The sequence below is a fragment of the Propithecus coquereli genome, unplaced genomic scaffold (genome assembly GCF_000956105.1).
Source record: "Propithecus coquereli isolate 6110/MARCELLA unplaced genomic scaffold, Pcoq_1.0 Scaffold43, whole genome shotgun sequence".
Taxonomy (NCBI): Eukaryota; Metazoa; Chordata; class Mammalia; order Primates; family Indriidae; genus Propithecus; species Propithecus coquereli.
The window spans coordinates 3,209,620-3,231,919 of NW_012150063.1; the positions used below are offsets into that span (position 1 = coordinate 3,209,620).

The window sequence follows — 22,300 nt, forward strand, 5'->3', positions numbered from 1 at the left end:
GTTTATTATTGTCAGCATTTCTTTATAAAAATTTTTTAAAAGAGGTTTTAAAAATGTTGATTAGAATTAATTTGCAAAGAGCAATTACTGGTTTGAGCTGCCCGGTAGATACAGACATTTAAACTAAACATTCTACCTGCAGTTGCATACATATATATTTTTTTGTCCATCAGATCTGGAAATCTAAGCAATTTTTAGCTTAGCTACTGTCTATAGCTCTTATTCTCCTTCACTACTCAAACCAAGGATTTAAAAAATTAAATTTCAAAAATCCTGAATCTACTACTCTTCCAAGAAATATATTTGAATAAAGAAATCCATGAGCTGGGCAGAAGGCAAGATTACAGTAAATGCAACTTTTAAGTGCTAGCGGTTTGAGTTTCAGGAAAAGGAGCAAGTAGTCCAGGTGGTGGTAGATCCTTTGATGAATTGAAAATTGGTATAGGAAGGATAAGTAGAGAATCTGGCAACCGTGACTGTCACTGAACTCACCTGAGAATGTGGAAGAATGGCTTCAGGAAAGCCATATAACAAAAACATACTCAATAGTCATAGGACATGCAGAGATTTTGACTTTTTCAAATTCACTGGGTAACAAACTTTTTAAAAAATAGTTTCTCTCTTTTATGCATGCACACATACCATCACATATACATGTTTTCCTACAGACAAGATTTGAAACTAGGAACCACATGCAATAAAAAGGAAAAAGAAATCTTTGGTGTGATATGGCACTACAGTCGACAGAAAAATAGACTTGGCCCTCGACATGGAGAATAAAGGCAGTGGGCCTCACAAAAACAAGTGAATGGCCCCCAAAGAAACTCAAGCCCCCTCTCCTTTCCAGCTCATTTAGGAGGGAGGGAGAAGGATAGGCCTTAGTGAGCTCTTAGAGCTTGTTTGATACAGATAAGGCTCTGTTCCTTTTAGCCAGTTGTTGAGACAGAGAACACTAGGGAAAAACAGAGTTTGTACATGTGCGCAGAGATTTTAAGTTTTCAAATTATTCCACCTACTAGATTCAATAATATTTATCATTGATTGATCACTACTTGTCTGATAGGCATTGTTTTACATGTGACATATCATTTAAGCTTCACAACAGCCCTGTGAAATAAGTACTCTTTCCCATTTTATAGAAATGATCACTTAGGAGACTTCTTGGCTTATCTAAGGTCATACACTAGCAAGTGTCAGGACTTGGATTTAAACTTAGGTCTGCTGGATTCCAGAGCATTTTCTTAACTCCTTCCCTGTGTGCTCCATGATTAAGAACTATGAAGACCTGTTTCTGCTCTCAAGGTCAGTCTAAAACCATGATGATGCCTGAGGGCTACTGTGGGAAAGGTAAAGGAGATATATGGCCCACTCCAACAGAGCTAAATATGCAGTTGTGGTATGCAAAAAGAAGGAAGGGATTGATTCTGATCAGAGGAGGTGCAATAAGATTTCATAAAAAAGGGAATGTCTTAGCAGAGTTCAGAAGATAAACAGGAGTTGCCCAAGGGTACAAGGGTTAAAGGACATCATTCTAGTGAGAATGAACTGGAATACGCAAAGGCAAAGGATGAAATAATAGTTGGCTTGGCAAAACAAATACAGAAAGATTTTTTGAAAATAGTATACCCTAAGAAGCCTCAGCCTACTGCATCTCACCCAACCTTCAGAGATACCCTGTAAGTTAGGGTTGTCTCAACTTCGGCTTGTCAGTAGATGACCATTTCCCAAGAGCAGATAGCCATGCTGTATGACAAACTGATCACAATGGCATGTCATTCTTGAGTAAGTTTAGTGAGAGGTTTGAGGCTTGAGGGTGTGTGTTGGGGGGTGGGAGGATCAGACATAGCCTTTCTGAACAAAGCCCAGCTCCCAAGATGCTAACGTCTTGAAAATGTAGGGGCATCTAGACCAAATGGATGGTCCTTTTCATCATCAGCAGAAGTTTGGGGGCCTCTGTTTTGTACATGGTACAACCCAGGAGGGTCTGGAAATGGGGAGGATCTGGGGGGATATTAACTATGTTAGTGAGGAGGAAAGGAAGGGGGTATTGGCTGGATCCCGAAGCCTTTCTGAGACTTTGAAGACTCTGGTTACTGTGAAATAGGGGAACTCACCCAAAGCTACTAGGCCTTAAAGTCCTCTCAGTTCAAAAATACCTTCCTCATGTTGCCTAATAATTTTCTCTTAGCCACTCTGGCTTGTCAGATGTAAATGATGTATCACATACAAAGACTGGTCCTTAATAAATTCTCAGTAAATGTTAGCTGTTATCAGTGTCATCTTTATAGTTCTGCTTCACAGTCTGCCAGTTAGAGACTGGTTGGTTCCGTAAGTTGTTTATATTTCAATGGGATTAGGTTGAATGTGTGGAAACATTTGGCTTTTCCAAGGCTTTGGGGATTTTGAGGCAACTGCATTGTAAAGTCTTAGAAAGACTGAATTTTGCAGGTGGGCAAACCTTAATTAAAATGTAGGCTTTGTGCTAGTTTTATGATCCAGGGTATTTTGGGAAACCCCACTTTCCTCATCTTGAAATAGGGATAATGACACTGACCTTGGAATGAAGATTAATGAAGTAAATAAAATAGTGCATCCAAAGAATGTAGCCAGTCCTGGGCACATAGAAGTCACTTAATCAACCTCAAATCCCTTCTTTTTGTCTGCTTGCACTGAGGGGCAATTTGGGTTCATGCAGGTAAATGTGCAGGCCTGGGGAAGTACCTATTTCTTGCCAAACCCAGGTGTTCTCTGTCTGACCCCACGTAGGCACAGCTGGGCGTGATCTCCTAGACCACCCACCCTCCTCTCTGGATGTTCCAAGTATAACAGCTTGTGTTTACTTCTCATTGTCTTGAGAATCATTGGCTGATTTTTCTGTCCTCCCCACTAGACTGTAGGTTTCTTGTAGCCTAGGCAATGACATTTCTCTTTGATTCTCTGGTACTTAACCCATTGTGTGATTGTGCTAGGTACTCAGTAGATGTCCCTACAGGTATGGGTGGGCAGAGACAGTTTTGATGATGTCCAGCCACTTCCCTTTGAAACCTTTTAGGAAAACGAACAGATTCTAAGGGTAAAGATAAGAGGGAAACACCTGGGAAAAGCTCAGCCACCATTCTGTGAAAGGGAGTGAAGTCAGGGGATAATTTCAGCAGAATGGTCCTTTTTTTTATGTTCAGAATATTGCATTCTAAACTCTTGTGGGTTCCTGAAGTGTTAAGTCTAAGGTGTATTTCACCCTCATTTGAAGATCCTCTATCTCCTCCAGAAAGCCATTGCACTTCTCCCTCCTGCTGCCCTTTTCTACACCTGTGTTATGTCTCCATAGGTACCACTGATTTGTGATCAGCAGGCTGTATATTCCCTCTAAGCTGGTGGTTCCCTGTAAGCAGTGTTCTAGTTCACCATCGCTGTATTACATGAAGCAAAGCACACACCTGACAGCCACACTGTGTGGTCATGCGATGTGTGCAAGGAAACAACTGGAGATTCTTGACCTGGATCTGGGAAGTACTGCCCCAAGGGTTTTGGATGTGCGTCATGAACTTCCTGAAATTGTATAGGAAATTGTGTGTATATGTTCATAAATCTATTTCTCCTGTGAGAGAGTCCATAGTTTACATTTAATTCTGAAATGTTTTCATGATCCTGAAAATGTTAAAAAGAAAAAAAAAATCTCACAGCAAAAACTCACTCATTTAGAGATTTTCCACACACTTGTAAATTAAAGTTTGTATTTTTATTAGCCGGGAGATATTTTTATGCTCTCCTGGTTTCCGGGTGTGAACTACAGGTTGGGGTAGCCAACGAGCTCTGTCTCAGAGTTATGTATCACAGTCTGGCCTGCTGCTTGCATATCCTGGAGGGTCCACTTTGCTTTTTTGAGCTTCATTTTATTTTTTGTCTGTTAATTCAGATTTATAATGCCCTCTTGCCCTCTTGTCCAGGCACTTTATAAACTGCTAAGGGCTGTTCAATTGCAGGATGCAAGTATTACTATTTCAAGCGTGTCATTTCTCATGTCACACGGTGCTGAGAACACAGTAGACAATAAATATGTGATTAAAATGAACAAAGAGAGAGTTTGTTGGGGTGGGAGAGCTAGAGGTTTAAAGACATTGGTATCTGCATGTTTTGCACATACTGCGTAGGACCTAATATTAAGTCCTAGAACACAGGGCCATTGAGGAAATGATTTTCAAAGAATGTTAAAAGTCAAAATGACCTTCGACACTGTAAATTCATTTGCTTCATTTTACAGAAGAAATTGAGATTTACAGAGACAGAGGCTATTCCACTTCTTTCAGAAGGGCTTGACTCCTCCTCTTTATTCTTAATGGAGGTCAAAACAACAACAGCAACAAACCTCTTTGCCTTCATGTCATCGATTTGTTATCTTACCTTTTTAAAACAGCACAGAATTCATCCTATGGTCTTAACTCTCTTAGGGGCCACTTAGAGGCCCGCAGTTCCTAAAAAATCCTGGTACTATGTTAGACACAGGCACAGTATACTATTAATGTAAAAATTTTGTATTTCCGAAGACCTTTCTTCTTGGAGTATTCTCCAGAGACATCACATCAGAGCACTGGGTATAAATTATTGCCACCACTCTCGACTAAGACTGGGAGAGGTTACAATGACTTATCCAAGCCACAAAACTCAGTGTCCAAAGCAGAATGAAAATCCAGGGGTAATTACCTATCCTTATAGCCACTAGATTCTAACTTTTTTCATCAGACCTCCTCCCTGCCCCCAATAGCTAACAAAATAGTAACCCAGAAATGTTTTGTTTTTTTGCTGTTTGTGTGTGTGTGTGTGTGTGTGTGTATAATTGACTATAATCTGTTCTTCCATTTAAATAATTTGTAATAGAAGTTTGAAATTATATTTAGTCATTGCTTTATAATGAATGTTACTTAATTAAATATTACTTTAAAAATTGGCTTCTCTTTTTTTGGTCATTGTATTACTCTTTGGAGGAGAGGTTTTGTTTTGCTTTTTAACCTGGTTGTGTGCATTTGGAAAGTACCCTAACACAGGGTATCCAAAAGCAGAAAATTCTGGCACTTTTCCCACTTTCCATTCTTTCTTCTGTATGGATGCCAGATTCCTTTGGGAAATCATCATTTACAAAAAGGAGCAAAAGGAGGGGCATTCTTGAGTGTACAGTTACTGCTAATTGGAAACTAAACATCTGTAACCATGTCAGAGTTATTTGTATTTGAAAAGAAACATTTATATACAAGAGCCCTTTTGGTAACATAAAACACACTGTAACACAAAGTGTGTGTGTTGAAGTGGTGGGGGATAGACAGCGGGGAAGCTTCCAACAAATGACTGTGCTGTCCTGAGTGAGGTCATTTGCTAATTAAATCTCAAAACATTTTCAGAGTATTTTTCTTTGTGAAATGAAGTTTTTCTCCCAGCCATCTCACCACAATCCCCCATAGACCAAAGCAAACATTTTACTGCATTTGCCAATTACAGATTGAACATTTAATCATTTAAAAAGAATAAATGAGAAAAATGGGTGAGTTGTCAGAACCTAGTCAAAGATGAGTGGGAACTCTCTAGCTACCTACTGTAACCTTAGCCCTCAGTGCCTTCCCGTAGATGATGTGAAGGTTTCCCATCCTGAAATCTTCTTAGGGGAAAGAAATGATGCAACGCTTTCACTTACCCTAAACCCCTTTCTTCTCTCTCTGTACCTCCTCCTTCCCACCATCCCCATGAGGAAAGTCTGCTAAGGTCATTCTATTTGTACATAAATTGTATCTGTATTTTTATTGTCATATTAAGATAAATCTTGGTGATACCTCTGGGGTGTTGGAAACATTTCAGAAACATTTTGGTTGTAGGGCTCTGTCTCTCTACCTACGTAGCCTTAATGGCCCATATCTTACCAGGAATTCTTTCTTGGAACACTGATTAATTTTGAAAAAAGTCAAGAGGCCATCTCTTTCCCTTGCAAAGTCTACCATCTTCTGATCTTCCCTATCCTTATCTTTGCATCTAAGACATTTCTGTAAGTTGACTTACTTTTTTAATGGGATGAAAGATCATGAAGTCTTTAGAGGTCTAGTCAAGAACTTATTTAAGCTAGGACTTTTACCATATTATACTTTGCTCTCAAGCAATCAATCCCATATCTGTGAAGGCTTTCAAGTGCACAGTTTCAACAAAATGTTTGTGGTCTCTCACATTCTGAGTGTTTACAAAATCAAGAGGCCCTTAGATGACCTGCCTTTATAATGACCTTTGTAGAATCTCAAAATAGCACTTGTTCAGGACTTTCACTTATTTAAGAACTGGTTCTTTGGGTGTGAGTCAGCCCAGAGGTAAGGATTTGGTGACTTGAATGTTCATTTCTTGTTCTCTTAACTTCAGACAATATAGTCTGCCATTTGTAGCATTCCCCATTGTGGCCTGGCCAACTTCTCAGCCTTAAATTCCACTATTATCCATGAACCTTTACTTCAACCGGACACATCTAACCCATACCTTGAGTATTTCTACCCTTGCTTTATACCACCATCTCTGGTTGAAACATTTTCCTGGTTTCTCTTGTCCTACTTGAATTATGCTTGCTTTCCTGAGTTCCGTCCTTCCTCCTTTGACTTCTTGTAGTCATATTGTCAAGGTCACTTGCTTATCATTTTCCTCATACTGTCCTGTACTTTTGATCATCTTTTCAAATGCACTTCTCATCTAGCCAACCAGAGTATGGGCTCCTCAAAGATGACAGTGACTGTCTTATTTTTCATGGCACTTACCATGGTGCTTTTGCTCATTATAAGTGCCAAATAAACAGTTGATTGATTGTTGAAGAGTAAGTCATTTTTTGTTGCTACCTGTTTATTGTCTTATTCCCAAAGCCTATCTACATTTAATCCTTATAATAAAGAGTTGTAGATGCTAATGATGTTTTTATTTTTATTTTATTTTTTTAGAGACGGAGTCTCACTCTGTCATCCAGGCTGGAGTGTAGTGGTGTGATCATAGCTCACTGTAGCCTCAAACTCCTGGGCTCAAGAGATCCTCAAGCCTCAGCCTCCTGAGTAGCTGGGACTATAGGTGCATGCTACCATACCTGGCTAATTTTTTTAAAATTTCTTTTATAGAGATGGGGTCTCATTATGTTGCCCAGGCTGGTCTCAAACTCCTGGGCTCAAATGATCCTCCTGCCTAGCCTCCCAAAGTGCTGGGATTACAGGCATGAGCCACCATGCCTGGCCCTAATGATGTTTTTAACTGAAGCAAAGTCACCTATAGAACTAATGCAAATACAAAAAACATCATTTAGAATAGGGAAGTATTAATATAAAAAGCATCATTTGGAGTAAGGAGCAGCTCCTGTTCTCCTGCCCTTGGATATTCCAGCCCAAGCTAGATAGAACATTACACAAATGTGAAGATGAGTATCGAATGGTCTTGTGTTTTTATTTTTTTCCCAGATGTGGTCGCTCACCTATCTACCGCTCCCGTGAAATGGCAGCTCGTGCCTTGGTTCCATTTGTTATGGTAGACCACATTCCTGAAACCATCCGAAGTCTGCTGGCCACACTTCCCAACTGCACTGACCAGTGTTTCCGGCAAAACCATATTCATGGGACACTTCTCCAAGTAAGTAAAGTTACTTTGTGTGACTTCTGTCAGACACCATAAGATGAACTTTGGTTTCTCATGTCCTATTACTAGGTGAAGATTTGATACACAGGCTTTTAAATTTATCTGTAGAATGTTTTTCTACTGCTGAATGATCAAGTGTCTCCTAGGTGTGCCTTTTTCGTCCCAAACATGAATACAATGTTAACTGTGATTCTGTCAGATTATCTTTTGCATTTAATCCTGTGCTTTCTACAACACACTTTCCCATTTGGACTTAACTCTCTGAGCCAGCTAAAGTTTTGTCTTTCCCATCAAGTATGCCTGTAGAACATTCTGGGTACTCTTTGTTCAGTGTGAAACTGAGTATTCCTTGAGAGAGAGGTTAGCCCACGAGGCACAGGGTGAGTTACATATATCAGGGAGAGTTTTCCATGGTACCTAGAAATCAAACCTTTCTGCCCTATTTTCTCTATGCTACTGAAAAAGCTTTTTATTTTGAATAAATATACAAGTTTATTGTTTTTAACCTAACATTTCTCTAGAAAAGACTCAAGTATAACAAGTAAATGAGAAATAGACCTCTTATTGAAACTGCCCTACTTAAAGCCCAACTTGGGGAAAGGTAGTATTGGTGAGATCTTCTGTTCACGTGGCTGCTGTAGTCACTCACACAGGGATGGAATTTAAATGTCTGGTCATGGTCCTGGTTTATGAGCAGAGTTGAGAGATGGCCTTGAGATCCTAATATGTATTAAGCCTGAGGTCTACACTGCTGACATGGCAGTGTATAGAGTAGTCCCATGGCAGTGGGACTCTGAAGCCAGACTGCCTGGGTATGAATGTCAGATTAACCCCTCACTACCTGTTTATCTGTGTCTTCATTTTTGAAATGAGGATAATAGTAGCTCATAGGGATTTTGTAAAGACTAAATGAATTAATATATATGAAGTACTTAGAATAGTACCTAGTACATAACAAGATAAATAGATATTATTATTATCTTAATTTTAATGAGCCTGTACTAAGATGAAAACTAATGTTTTTAGTAACTAATTCCCTTCAGGTGAGAATGCAAGATAGACCTATCCCATTGCCTTTCCTTCCTTCCTTGTCCCTCCACCCCCTTGGTTGTTTTACATATTCAACAAGTATTTATTAAATGCCTGCTACATACTGCTGTCATAGTCAGAACAGTGATTAAGTCAGTCCTTGCCTTGAAGGAGCCAAGGACAAAAAAAGGCCAGAAAATAGGTAGTCACAGTGTAGTGTGCTAAGTGCTGGGGGGATACATAGCAGGGCCACCTGACTTGTCTGGGGAAAATCACAGAAATCATCCCAGAGAAAGTGACATCTAAGCAGAGGCTGAAAGAAGTTAGCCCAGTGAAGGGAGGGAGAGAGTCTGCCATGCAGAGTGAGCAGCACTGAGAAGGGCTCCTGGTGAGCCAGAGGCAGCCCAGCCCGTCTGGGAACTGCAGGTTTGGGTGGGACTCAGGTTCTAGGTTGGCAGTTCACAAACTAGTCTCAGAACCTCTTTACACTCTTAAAAGTTATGGAGGGTCCAAAGAGCTTTTGCCTGTCGATATTTAATCAGAAAATGAAACTGAGAAAATATTGAAACACAAAGAGCTCACAGACACATATTGCATTAGTCATCAGAATGATGACATCATCACGTGCCTTGTTGCCTCTGGCAAACTACATTGTACATTCATGAGAGAATGAGAGTGAAAGAGGAAACTAACTTCTTAGTGTCACTTTGAAAATAATTTGATCTTGTGTACCTCCTGGGAAGATTGCACAGACCTCCAAGGGTCCCAGACTGCACTTTGAGATCATTTGGTCTGTGTTGCATACATCATGGGTCTTTGATGGTTTCTTTACTACAACTCTTAAGCATTCATCCTCCTTGGGTCCTCAGTACATCCCTGTGATGATGAGAGGGGCAGAGGTTATTATCTTGGTTTTAAAGATGGGCCATTGAGGCCCAAAGATCATCATTTGCTCACTCATTCATGTTAGATCTCTTGATGTGTCACACTCTGTTGCTGCTTTGAAGGAACAGGACTGGCATTAATGATTAATGCAGAACAGGCTTTTCACAGTGTAAACTGCAGCTAAGTTAGAAGGAAGGGCCAGATTGTCAAGGGGGTCAGCCATCAGATTTTCTTTATAGAAGAGCCACTGTTGGCTGAAATTTGTCCGAGTAGTGTGGTTGGAGTCACTTATTGGGCTCTTGTAGCAGTTGTACAAATGGACCTTCCAGCCTAGTTCCCCACACACACCACTGGCAGGTCCAACTGGGTTTCACTAGTCTGCCCAGCAACAAAACATGGTCTTTTGCTCTGTCTCTGGGCTGCTTTTAATATTTTCAAGTTTACTTTTTCTGCTAGCTAAAATGTGAAATCCTATGCATGGAAAGGTAAAAATTCTATAATTCTGGGGTTTTTCTGACTGTTGTTCTTGTTCCTAAGTGTCGGTGAGGTGACAGATTTGTTGGAAAAACACCAGCAATGTGGGTGTTGGATATTGTGTTCTTGTTTATCAGACAGATTCCTGCCTTCATCAAGGTAGTTTACCCTGGTTGAACAAAGAAGTCAAAGGCATGTGAAAAGTCTTTATGTCATGTCCATTCGGATGTCACATCTGTGTTGTCATAGTTCTGTTTCACCCTGTGGTTCTTTATGGGGAAAGCATAAGGGGTTAAGTTGTGGGGGCCTCATTTTCTCTTTTCTTTCTACAGCTTATAGATTCCTTCTCCACATAAAGCTACCTTTGAAATCAGTAAAAGGCCTGCACCTGGAAAAGGGATGTTAGGAATTGAAAGGAATGATAATCTCCTTGGGACCTTTAGAGCCAGCTAAGTAAATATAAAATTGTTATTTTTTTCAAAAGCAGGAAATCATTTTGTAATCAGAAAACAAATTCTTTCACAGAACATTTTCTTGAATTATACATTTTGACTTCTTTGAAAATGTTTGCATAAATATATCAAAACATAGAGTATTTCTATAGTACACCTTGAAAACAAGAAACATGCTGATTCTGAATTTTCTGGGACTATGGAAGAAAGACTCAAATTATAGGACATGCAAAAACAGAAAGAACATGTGGGATTCATCTCTTAATCATTTTAAAAACCAGAGGTTCATATGTGCAGCATTGAAATGGTTGGAAGTAATGCACATTAGAAAAGGTGAGATTATGCAGCATGTTCATAAAAGCCAGGGGTAAATGACATTAAATCTTAATAAAGGATAGATAAGAGCCATGGACATTACCTCATTTGGGAACAACATTGGCAGGGCTGCCCGGTCTTTTAAGTAGAATTAACCTTCTGTTTTTGTTGCCAAAATTCTTCATGTTGGGGACTTAACATTATTACTAGGTTACTTATCACTCCTGAGAAATCATATTGGAGTTCAGAAAGTTCTCTTGTATAGAGGAGGAATTTGGCCAACAATCAGAAGGAAAGATTTATTCTGATTCTTAGGTACTTACATTTTGGTGTTTCAAAAGGAAATGTATACCATTTGAAGTAAGAGTTTAAATTTTGAATTTTTTCATTTCCCGTCTATTTTGGGATTTTTTTTGATGATATAAACGAATAAAAAGTGATCCCTGCTTTTTTCTTTAATTAAGCTCTTTTATATCGATAAAGTGAGATAGACAGTTGAGGTAATCTGGCTTGTGTTAAAGCAAAAAACCCGCTTTTGGATGTAACTGAATATTCTAGGCAAAGATATTCCTTTTTTCTTCAATCAATCCAAATAATCACCTCAGTTCCACACATCCCTTTGCTGGTACAAATGTAATCTACACTTTTCGTCTAATGCTGGTATTAAATTTTCTCAGTTTTTACCAGCATAATCTGTCAAACACTCTGTTTAATTCTTTCATTTCCCTCACCCCCGCAACTGGGAGCCTTGATTTCTGTGCTTTGAGAATTCTTAGTCAAAAAGATCCCACTTTTCTGGCTGTAGAGCTGAGCAGCAGTGTTGCATACTTTGTTGACATGAAATATGAGCCAGGGATGGACTTCAGTCAGCCTAGGCCCACGCATTTGGGAAGTTTTCCATAAAAGAAGTAAAATTAACATTTTGAGCACCCCCTCCGTTCCACGTGAATTGCATATGTGATCTCATTAACACTCTTAGCAGCCCTACACGCTAGCAAGATAGGTATCGTGTTCTTTCTGTGTGTCTCTGTGTCTCTCTGTCTCTCTCTCTCCAATGAGGAAATTAAGGTAAGCCTGAGAGAGTTACTTGCTTAAAGTCAGAAAGGTAGTCAGTGGTAGAGATAAGATATTAAACTCTAAAGCCTGTGTTCCTTTTCTCTTTAGAATGTGCTGCCTCTCTGAAAATTGATATGAATAACAACTTTTTATGGCTAGGGAAACCAAACCAAGAATCTGTCTAAAGATACATTTTATCATTCAATTGCTCTTCTTAAATTTAATTTGATATACTACAACATTGGAAACAAAGTAAATCCGTCTATATTATAGAGGTGGACAGAGGAAGTCAGTGAAACCCAGAGAAGTTATACCTGGTAAAAGATTTCCTGTACCCTCCCCCTCCACTCACCTCTCTGTCATCATTTCTTTATAGTCTTCCATTTAATGCTCTTAGCCTGGAAACAAAGAATCCCCCCTGTTGGGACCTAGGCTGTAGCCAAGTCCACAATTAACGTACCTTCTGTCATCCTTAAGGGTTTGACAAAACTCTCAAACTTGGGCAACCATAGGAATTATGGATTCTAGGTCTGGGAGCTGATGGGACCATGAGAAAGTGGTCATGATTGAATTTAACTCAGCAGACACTGTGGCTTGCTTTTCCTGTTCTAGGCACTAACACAAGGAGTTTGCCTTTAAGGTTTTCACCTATGTGGAAGGTGAAAGCCTTAAAGGTGGAAGGTGAAAGCTCCCTGTGGGGAGCAGTGGATTAGAAGCCAAGTGAGCCTTCTGGGACCAGGGAGCATGTGAGTGACGGATATGAAGAGGAGGCAAAAGAGAATGCAGCCATGCAGGGCATCAGGCCTAAAAGGAGACCCTGAAATGGACACCATTTCCGCTTTAGTCTGGGACACCCCTGTGTGCTCTGTTTGCTGTAGAGTCAGGATCTTTGTGTGGGTGGGAACAGTAGTGCTAGGCTAAGAGGGACAACATGAGGACTAAAATAGAGGCAGATCTTGGTATTACCTGTGTGGAAAGAAAAGCAGAAAACCAGGGAAGAAGTAAAGGTAGGCCACTTTGGCTAGCTAGTTGTATAAAGGAATCTATGTGCAAGAAGCAGAGATTGGACCAACCATTCTTCACTGTCTGCATCAGACAGACGCAGTGGAAGCAAATGGAAAATCAGATAGAGGTAACCTTAAGTGTAAACTCTATTGGAGTTTCTTAGAAAAATAAGGGAATGAATAGACATTTATAGAAAAGATATATATTTTTTTACTCGACGCTTCAAAACTTGTGATTAAATATAATTTAAAAGAAAAGTTATTTCCATCTTTTAAAAATGTAACCATATAAGATAATGCCTTATGCTTTAAGAATTTTTGTTTCTTTTTCATATTTCTTTAAGTATGCAGTTGTGAAACGTAAAGTAAAATGCTCAAGCTCTCTAGAAGGGGAACATTACTTGATAGATTCCATGTCACGACCTAAGATGTTGGCCTATCTCCATTGCTGTTTATTTTATGCCCAGAAAATACAATTTCAGAATGGAAAATCAGAATCAAGAACAAGAAACTATGCTGATGTTATAAGTTATAAATGAATTGCTGGTCAGTGTGTTTTTTTTTCCAGAGTGAGTCATAATTTTAAGAAAATGCTCACACTTGTCACTAGTGGCTTGATTCACTCTTTTTGAGGACTTGTGTTAGTGTGAAAAGTAGAAAAATCCAAGTTGCTAGAAGGTCCCCAGTCCAGGAAGGGTTAAGCAGAATTTCTCCAATGGCGTGACTACAGAGGTGCCAGGGTATTTATTGATTCCTTTAGCTCCCAGGGAATCTGAGTGTGGTGTAGGGGGGCTGGAGACTGTAGGCAGTCACCTGCAGCTGGGAGCAGCAGCATCTATTTTATCTCACTGTGCCAAAGAAAGATTATTTTCTATGTGTGCCTTGACGTGAAAAGGATTGAGAAACACTGGGCTCTTAAAAAAAAAATTAGAGAAAGAACTAAACCTTGTTAAATCTTACCTTTTGGCCATATATTCCTTTCTGGATATAAGCCCAGAAAAGTCATTTTTAATTAAAATGCTACTTTTGAAGATGAATTAATCCCTTCTTTATAAACATACAAAAGCTTTCATTTGATATGTGTTACTTAGGGAGCTTTCTCTGGGTATTGGAGACAGCTTTTAGATGCCAGGTTCCAGAGCATCGACTGGAGTGCACTGTCATTGTTCTCCAGGCAATGTAGTACTGCTGTTTTATAATGCTCTGAACTCATAGTATCAGTCAGGGGCATGTGGAATTTAAGGATTTTGTTAGTTTATGTGTCCCTAGGCTTTTATTACTGTTTAGGATTAGAGTAGGGGGAAGTAATGGTGAAAAGAGAAGAATACATGTATATATTTTTTTCAGTTATCAAGTATGTGTATGTATATACATACATACGTGTATGTATGTACGTATTGGAGTGTATGTGTACCAGTTATTGAGTACCTCTGGAGCATGGGTGTTATTCCCATGCTACTGATGAGAAAACTGAGAGTGAGGGGTTATGAGATTTCACTAAAGTTATGCAAGGACAGATAGTAAAAAGCAGAGCTGGGATTCAAACCTAGGATTGTTAGAACTTTTGAGCTTGTGCAGCTAATCGCTATACTAAGTTGCTTCTCTGGACGAGGAACAGAGTATTCTCAGGGGAGAGTGACTCTCTCTGGAGCCTTCAGGGTGTGGGGTAAAATGGAAGTTGACATCATCTATTTATTCATTCATGCCACAGCTGTGGATTGAGCACCTACTATGTGCCAAGCACTGTTCTGGGAACTTGGAACACATCGGAAAACAAAAGAGACAGATTCTTGCTCTTGGTGATGCTGCTCTCAGTGCATTTACATTCCAGCAGCGAGAAGACAAACAATAATAAAGGATAGTACAATAAAACTTACTGAAACTTGTTATAATAAATATAACAGGTAAATTATATAGTTAGAAGGTAATTGCTGTGGACAGAAAAACCAAGTAGAGTAGGGTAAGGGGAATCAGGAATGGGTAGGAGAGGAAGGCAGGTGGCAGTATTAAGTGAAATGTCAGAATAGTCATTATTGAAAAGATAACGTTCGAGCAAATTCCATCAAAAGACATGAGAAATTTTTTAATTTTTTAGTAAAGGGTAGACATCTTTTCTTCTGAAGTTGTGCTGGCTACAGACATCTATAAGCAGGTATGCCACGTGTATTTTTGAGACTGTCTTTGCCCATAGAGAAGTGCCAGCAGAGTGGGCAATAGTGGATAGAACAAGGTCAGGAAGGATGCCATTACTTAGGAACTTCAGAGCTCTCTAAAGTGAGGTCCCAGTGCTATTTGTGCCAGGATTACTGGGGACTCGAGGATTACTGAAGTCCTTTTCCTCTAGAATCAGTGAGTCAGGTCAGTCTGCTGTGGTTCCGAAGAGCTTAGACAAGGAGCAAAGTACGCATCGCATCACCTCTTCTGCTTTCCAAGATGGCCTTTGCCTTAACTCTGGACCTGGGCCTTAGAGACATAGAGTACACGTGGAGAATGTTTATTCTTTTGTTTAGCAAATATTTATTAAGAGGTTATTAAGTGAATCATACTATGCCAGGTGCCATGGAGGATACAAAGAAAAGTTAATTTATAACATATTTTCTGCCCTCAGGAAGCTTATGAGCTGTTGTGGAAAATAAACTATCAACACCGCAGACAATTACACAGAAATACATTGCTGCAAGTGACGTGTGCCAGGCAAATGGCTGAGATTACACACCTGAGAGGCAAGACCAGGATGGGTTGGGGTGATTAGAGAAGGCTTCAGAGAAACATTGGGTCTTGGGATAAACCTTTAAACTAGTTTTCTGTTGTTGAGACAAGGGAGTTGGTGTGAGCCAAGGCATAATGGAGGGCATCAGAAAGTGTACACAGGAGACAGCGAGTAAACTAGCGTGTCGGATTCAGGAGTGTCAGGGAGAGACAGGATGTGTGATTGGCAGGGTGGGTGTAGGTCAGCACACGAGAGACCACAAATGCTAAGCCAAGCGGTTCAAACTCTGTAGGCCTGTGGCCTTCCTTCAGAGTGGGGTGCACAAGACAGTAACACGTGTGGAAGAATATGTTAGCGTGGTATTTCTTTTCTCATCCTTTTAATGATCATTTTACATATGATATATAATGTATATAGTACATTAATAGAGTAGCATGTAATTTCTAAACTAATAAGTACATAAAAGCTGGGAGAATGTGCTGGAAGAGGCCACTTCACATAGAAGTAAGAGCAGGCTCTGGAGCCAGCTTGTCTCCGTCTAGATCTAGTGCTCCTGTTTGCTGGCTGTGTTATTTTGGGCAAGTTACTGAATTTCTGTGCCTCTACTTCTTCCTCTGTAAATGGGAAAATAAAATGACCTCATGGGGTGGTTATGGAGATTAAATGAGTTGATATGTGGGAAGTGCTTAGCAAGGTCTCTGGCATATAGCTTAGTAAAGGTTGGCTGCTGTTAATATTATTAATTACTACTTGCTGCTGCTACCGCCACCAACATCATCACCACCACTGCTGACAGGGAAGGGTCTATGATCCAAAAGTGTGCAGATCACTGATGTAGATGATGAGTAAAAGACTTTGAGCTTAAAAAAGCTGTGTTTTGGAAAAAGTAATGTGTACATGGAAATAATATTTTAAAATATGTGAAGATTTTGAAATATGTTGATATGTGAGTGTATGCTTACGAGGGAAATAAGTTAATTTTCAGTAATTTTGACTTTATATATTATCATCCTTCACAAAGAGGTTCCTCTGGTCAGTCGCTGTGTTCTCTACCTTACTGTAGATCATATGAAAGATTGTAAGAGCTGAGATTAGCTCAGATTTTTAAGAGCAGAGTTCTTGCCTATCAGGTTGTTATTCCTTGCACCTGTTTTGTTTTGAATTACATCCTCTCCCTCAAACCCCATAAGAAACTTGATGAATCAAGAAGGGAACACTCTCACACTGTCTCAGACAAAGGATTCTTTTATCATGGTAAAGGGGAAATTTGAAGTTGATAAAGTGAAAGGAGATATAGGATCCTCCTAGACAGATTAATCTAGCACTTTTCTGAGTTCATTTTTCATCTTGGAAGACATGCTTTCCATATCCTCCCACCCATCCCGCTCTTATTCTTTGAGACTTTATGTGACTAAAAATAATTCTGAATATACTTTAAAAATACAACAGAACATCGCATTGTGTTTACACTGTCAGGCCTCTGTCATTTCCTAGAATCCCTATACAATATTTGATGGTATGAAGTCCCATTGTGTGATGCAATTTGTTTGGCGATCTCCTATCCAATGCAGATAGTATTATTTGTTGTTTGTTTTTAGCATATGCCAATCAAATAGATAAAAAGTAATACCTTATTTTATTGGGGTGGCATTTTTGAGATTACACAGTATATGTACTTAGTTTATGGCTCTTGGATTTATTTACAACACCCATTTCACTTGGATTTATTTTACGGTACCCATTTTAGTTACTAAGGACTCAGTTGGCCATTTAAGGGCACTGTGGTTGAGTATAGCCAGACAATATGGCAGACAGACAATTTAGCAGCCACTCTAGAGGCCTAAAGTAAAATGAACCCATGGGCTTTAAGGAAAGTTTAAATAAGTAATAAAACTCTTCCTATTTTAAACTGTATTATTGTTCATGACATTCTTATATTTCTCTATACTGTGTGTCTCTACTGCCTTTGCCCTGTCCTTCTGTGGCAGGGTTTCTCAACCTCAGCACTGTTGACATTCTTTGTTGTGGGTGCCTGCCCTGTGCATTGCAATGTGTTTGGTAGCACCCTCCCCTTTCATTTGTGACAACCAAAAATGTCTCTAGACATTTCCACATGTCCCCTGGGGGGGGGAAATTACCCTGGGTTGAGAACCTTTGTTCTATGGTACCTATAGGTTTTCCCCATCATCCTATGGGACAAGTTGTGATACAGTGACACAGCTCTTTTAAATACTGATGACCATGAATGAAACCATTCCTGAACCAGGAGCAAATCGTGGTTCAACAGACTATAATGAGCTGTGCACAGAAATATTATAAGTGAATAAGAGGGAGAGTGAAAAACTCAGACTGAAAATCACAAAGGAAGCACTTTCTCCTCTCCCTCTCTCTCTCTTTTCCCCTTCCTCCCTCCCTCCCTCCCTCTGTCCTGGAAAAGTGCTATATACATATAAAAAGCCAGCTCACTTTTAAAATCCTAGCTTCTTATACTTTGCTTCATGTCCTTGTCCCAACCTGCCTTTGATCCACTTTCATAATGTATAGTTGAAACTTAATTCTGCCCTACTCAGACTCAGCATAATAAAATTTTAGGTTCTATTTACCTAATGGAGCTTTGGAAAATAACACATAATTAAAGTCTTCTCACTTCTTTCATTGAGACACTGATAAATTGCTGGGTACAATTGCTGTCTATTTTATTGAGTCTCTTTTGGATGGGGGGCAAGAGGCTGTGTGGATAAATCTCTAAGAACAGAGGTTCTGCTGAAAATTTAACCCAGGACATCAGAATTTTTACTTTGAGTTAAACATTAAAGCCTTCTCCAGATTCCCAGATTCAGACCTCAGAAAGAAAACTAGTGGATAAATCTAGATAAGGGTGTTAAAAATATATGGTGGAGATGGTAATTATATTAATATTGTTTTTTAAAAGTACCTTAAATGTTGTATGTACTTCATATATGTAAATCTCTGAATTTGTCACTTGACTCTCAAAAATGTTATGGTATATAAAAAAATAAGACTCTTCAAAGCACATCCTTACTCTTTTAGAAATTTTCAAATAATTCTCGTGCATGCTTTTCTTTGTCTATTTAGAAAAGGAAGTTAACTACATGTATTAAAATGAAGTCTTGCTGTCTTGGATAAAGACATATATTTGGGAAAAAAGATAAGCAAATTTAATCTTACTTGAATTTCTCTTGTTACTGTCAATTACATGCATTTTCTGTGCCTTCTATTCACATCAAGTGAATAGGGTTAATACTTGAGATATGAATTTGCACTTGCAAATGTTTACCGTTTTTGCCAAATGAGGGTAGATTTCTTGCTTCTTCTTTTACTTTTTTTCTTATTAATGAATGGGGTGTGTTTTATATACTTGAATTGGTGGCACTCTGAAGCAGTCGTTAGGTATGTACAGGTATCAGATGTGTTGATACTGGACCCACATTTATATCGAATAGGTAATCCTGTATTTTCGCTAGGATCTTGGTCATTTGCCTATTCAAGATGCCTTTTTAATCTCTTTTAAAACGAAATTTCTGGTGAAATTTCCATTCCATTTTTCATTAACTTCCTAAGAATCACATTTCTAAAAAGGGAACTAAAATTATTTTTTTGGAGTTACTTTTTATATCAAATGGATTTAATGGGTTTTTTAATTGTGACTTTGAAGAGTTTACAAATGCTAGAAAATTCCGTCACCTTAGTTAATCTTCAAAGAGATCAGTATAATTAATATCTTACATGTGGTGTTTGACAGTTTTTTCCTTATTCACTTCTTAAGCCTTTAAAATGTCTTTAGTTCTTATAGACAGTAAGACAGGTTTTACTTGTAAGTTTTAGTACATTTTATAGCAGATAGACTTTATACCTGTCCTTTCTTCTCAGATTACAGGATATACAGCAATTTTTATATCTAACATGTTTCTGAAATGCAGTTTCAGTTTCCTGCTTTATAATTGATTTTTTCAAATATGTGAGGCATTTACTTGTCCAATTACCAAATTGGCCTTACACTGAAAAGCAGTATTTATTGATCAGGAGAGAAAATTTAAATAGTTATCAGGTCTGATTTTCAGATGTGCGTTTAGAGAACAGAGATACAGACCAGTAAATTATTAAAATTCATGTGTGCATGCGTGTGTACATTTAAGATTAAGGTGCTAGAAATTTGAGTTCATGTTCTTTAAAGAAAACTCTGAGAATGAATTAGAGCTATAATATAATCCATGCCCACCACCTCAAAGGGTACTGAGGTGATAGATTTCTGAAGAAAATGAATACCAGTGCCCTCCAGCCCGTAATCCCTAAGCAACAGTGGGCTCTTTGCTCATATACCCACCTATGCCCAAGATCTCTGTGGCCTCATTAAAGAAGGAGGACCATATTGTTCGCAAATGTGTCTTCAGGATCCTCACTTTGTGTATTCTGGATAAATGTGTGATTTACTTTGTTAATCTTCCCTTGCTCTAGCTTTTCCTCCTTTGCAAAGTTTCTCTAAACTTTTACTTTCTCCTTCCTGAAGGAAAACATGGAATGAGTAGAGATGAATAATTCCCGGTTGTCTGTCCATTTCAGAAGTTAAATCTTAGATATGACTGCATTGGTCACAGTAAGTTTGATCATTTTAAAATTCACATGGAGAAGGTGGGGATGGCCTTTGCCATAAAGTTCTGTGTGTTTTGACAAATGCATAGCATCATGTGTTCACCACTATTATATCATATAGATTAGTTCCACACCCTAAAAAATTTCCTGTACTTCCCCTAAACTCTCTCCTCTCCCCAAACCTCTGGCAACCACTGATCAGTTTTTCATCCTGTTCGTACCTTTTCCAGAATGTCATATGAATGGAGTCATGTGAATGGAACCATATAATATATGTATCCTTTTCATTCTGCCGTCTTTTATTTAGCAAAATGCATTTAATATTCACTGATACTGAATTCATTGTTTCTCTTTATTGCTGAATAGTATTCCATTTTATGGATGTACCACAGTTTGTTTACTCAATTCACCTATTGAAGGACATCCTTGTTGCTTCTACTTTAGGGCAATTATGAATAAAGGTGCTGTAAAAATTGGTGTGCAGGTTTTGTGTGGACATAAATTTTCAAATCAGTTAGTTAAGTACCTAGCAGATTGCTGGGTCATATGGTAAGTCCATGTTTAACTTTATAAGAAACTGTCCAACTGTCTTCCAAAATGGGTGTATCTTTTTGCATTCCCATTAGCAATGAATGAGAGTTCCTGTTGCTCTGAGTCCTTGTCAGCACTTGGTATTATCAGCTTCAATTCGAAGTCACATAGATATTTAGGAGCCAGAACTCATAAATCTTAATTCCCTGGACAAGCTCTTTCTAGTACACACTACTTTCTAGTCGTCTCTCGTAACGGAGCAGATCTTCTTTCTCAGAGTAGTGACGCGCAAAGGTAAGCGTGCTGCGTGTATCCAGATTGCCAGAGCCTCTGCAGAGGCCCTCTGGATGTCAACAGCTACTGACCTCTGACTTCATTCAAGTCCGGTATTTGGGCCTCAGTCAGAAAAACAGCAACAGAGTCCTTGCTGTTGACTCCAAATAGGCCTTAGATGTTTTGCTTCTAGATGGGACAGAATTAGGCTGCATTCATTTGACATGTGGCCTTCAGTGACAGAGGCTGAATTTTTAGAATATGGGTCTTTACCATTGTCTGAGGGCATCCTAGTAAATGTTTAACTAAATTTAGTTTGGGAGAGGGACATTAGTTCTGTGTGGTTTTGGCTGTAGAATTGAAGAACTTTGAAAATGACTTGAGCCAAATGGAGACTGGTTTTTTTTTTTTTTTTTTTTTTTATTTTATTTCAGCATATTATGGGGGTACAGATGTTTAGGTTACGTATGTTGCCCTTGCCCCCCCCCCCAAGTCCAAGTATCAAATATGTCCATCCTTCGGGCGGTGCGCATTGCACTCTTTGTGTATGCATATACCCGTCCCCTCCTCCCTCCTCGCCCCTCCCCCCTCCCCCCTGCCCAACATCCAATAGATGTTCTTATATGTGCACTTATGTGTTGATCAGTTAATACCAATTTGATGGTGAGTACATGTGGTGGTTGTCTTTCCATTCTTGGGATACCTCACTTAGTAGAATGCGTTCCAGCTCTATCCAGGAGTATACAAGAGGTGCTATATCACCATTGTTTCTCAAAGCTGAATAGTACTCCATGGTATACATATACCACATTTTATTAATCCACTCATGTATTGATGGACACCTGGGTTGTTTCCACATCTTTGCAATTGTGAATTGTGCTGCTATAAACATTTGGGTGCAGGTGTCTTTCTTATACAGTATCATTTGGTCTTTTGGGTAGATGCCCAGTAATGGGATTGCTGGATCGAATGGTACTTCTACTTGTATCTCTTTAAGATATCTCCATATTGCTTTCCACAGAGGTTACTGGAGACTGTTTTTGAAAAGCAGGTGACTTTCTCTTTTTTTGTTGGCTCAGTTGTCTCGGGTGTTTGCAGAAACTCATTATAAGAAGGGTGTTACTTCAGGAGTGTGTGCAGCAGGGTGTCTTTGTGCCCTAACAGTCTAAATGCAGTGAGACAGAGAAAAGCGTGTGCTTTCTGAACTGTATCTTTATACGCATCAAATACAGTAGAAGAGGGTGTTGCTGTTTATGTGTGGAATCCTTGGAGAGGACAGACTTAGAGAAGGGCTGTTCTGTTTTCTACAACTACAACTTTAACCATGC

The 22,300-nt window shown here is 39.1% G+C and overlaps 1 protein-coding gene across 1 annotated transcript in view; it reads left to right on the forward strand.

Annotated features, from left to right (window-relative positions):
- THADA (thyroid adenoma associated) overlaps nt 1-22,300 on the forward strand; it is a 277,319-nt gene that overhangs the window by 132,697 nt on the left and 122,322 nt on the right. Inside the window, exon 14 of the mRNA XM_012653863.1 lies at nt 7,458-7,626. Coding sequence (XP_012509317.1) covers nt 7,458-7,626 — 169 coding nt within the window. The remainder of the gene's footprint in view (nt 1-7,457; nt 7,627-22,300) is intronic.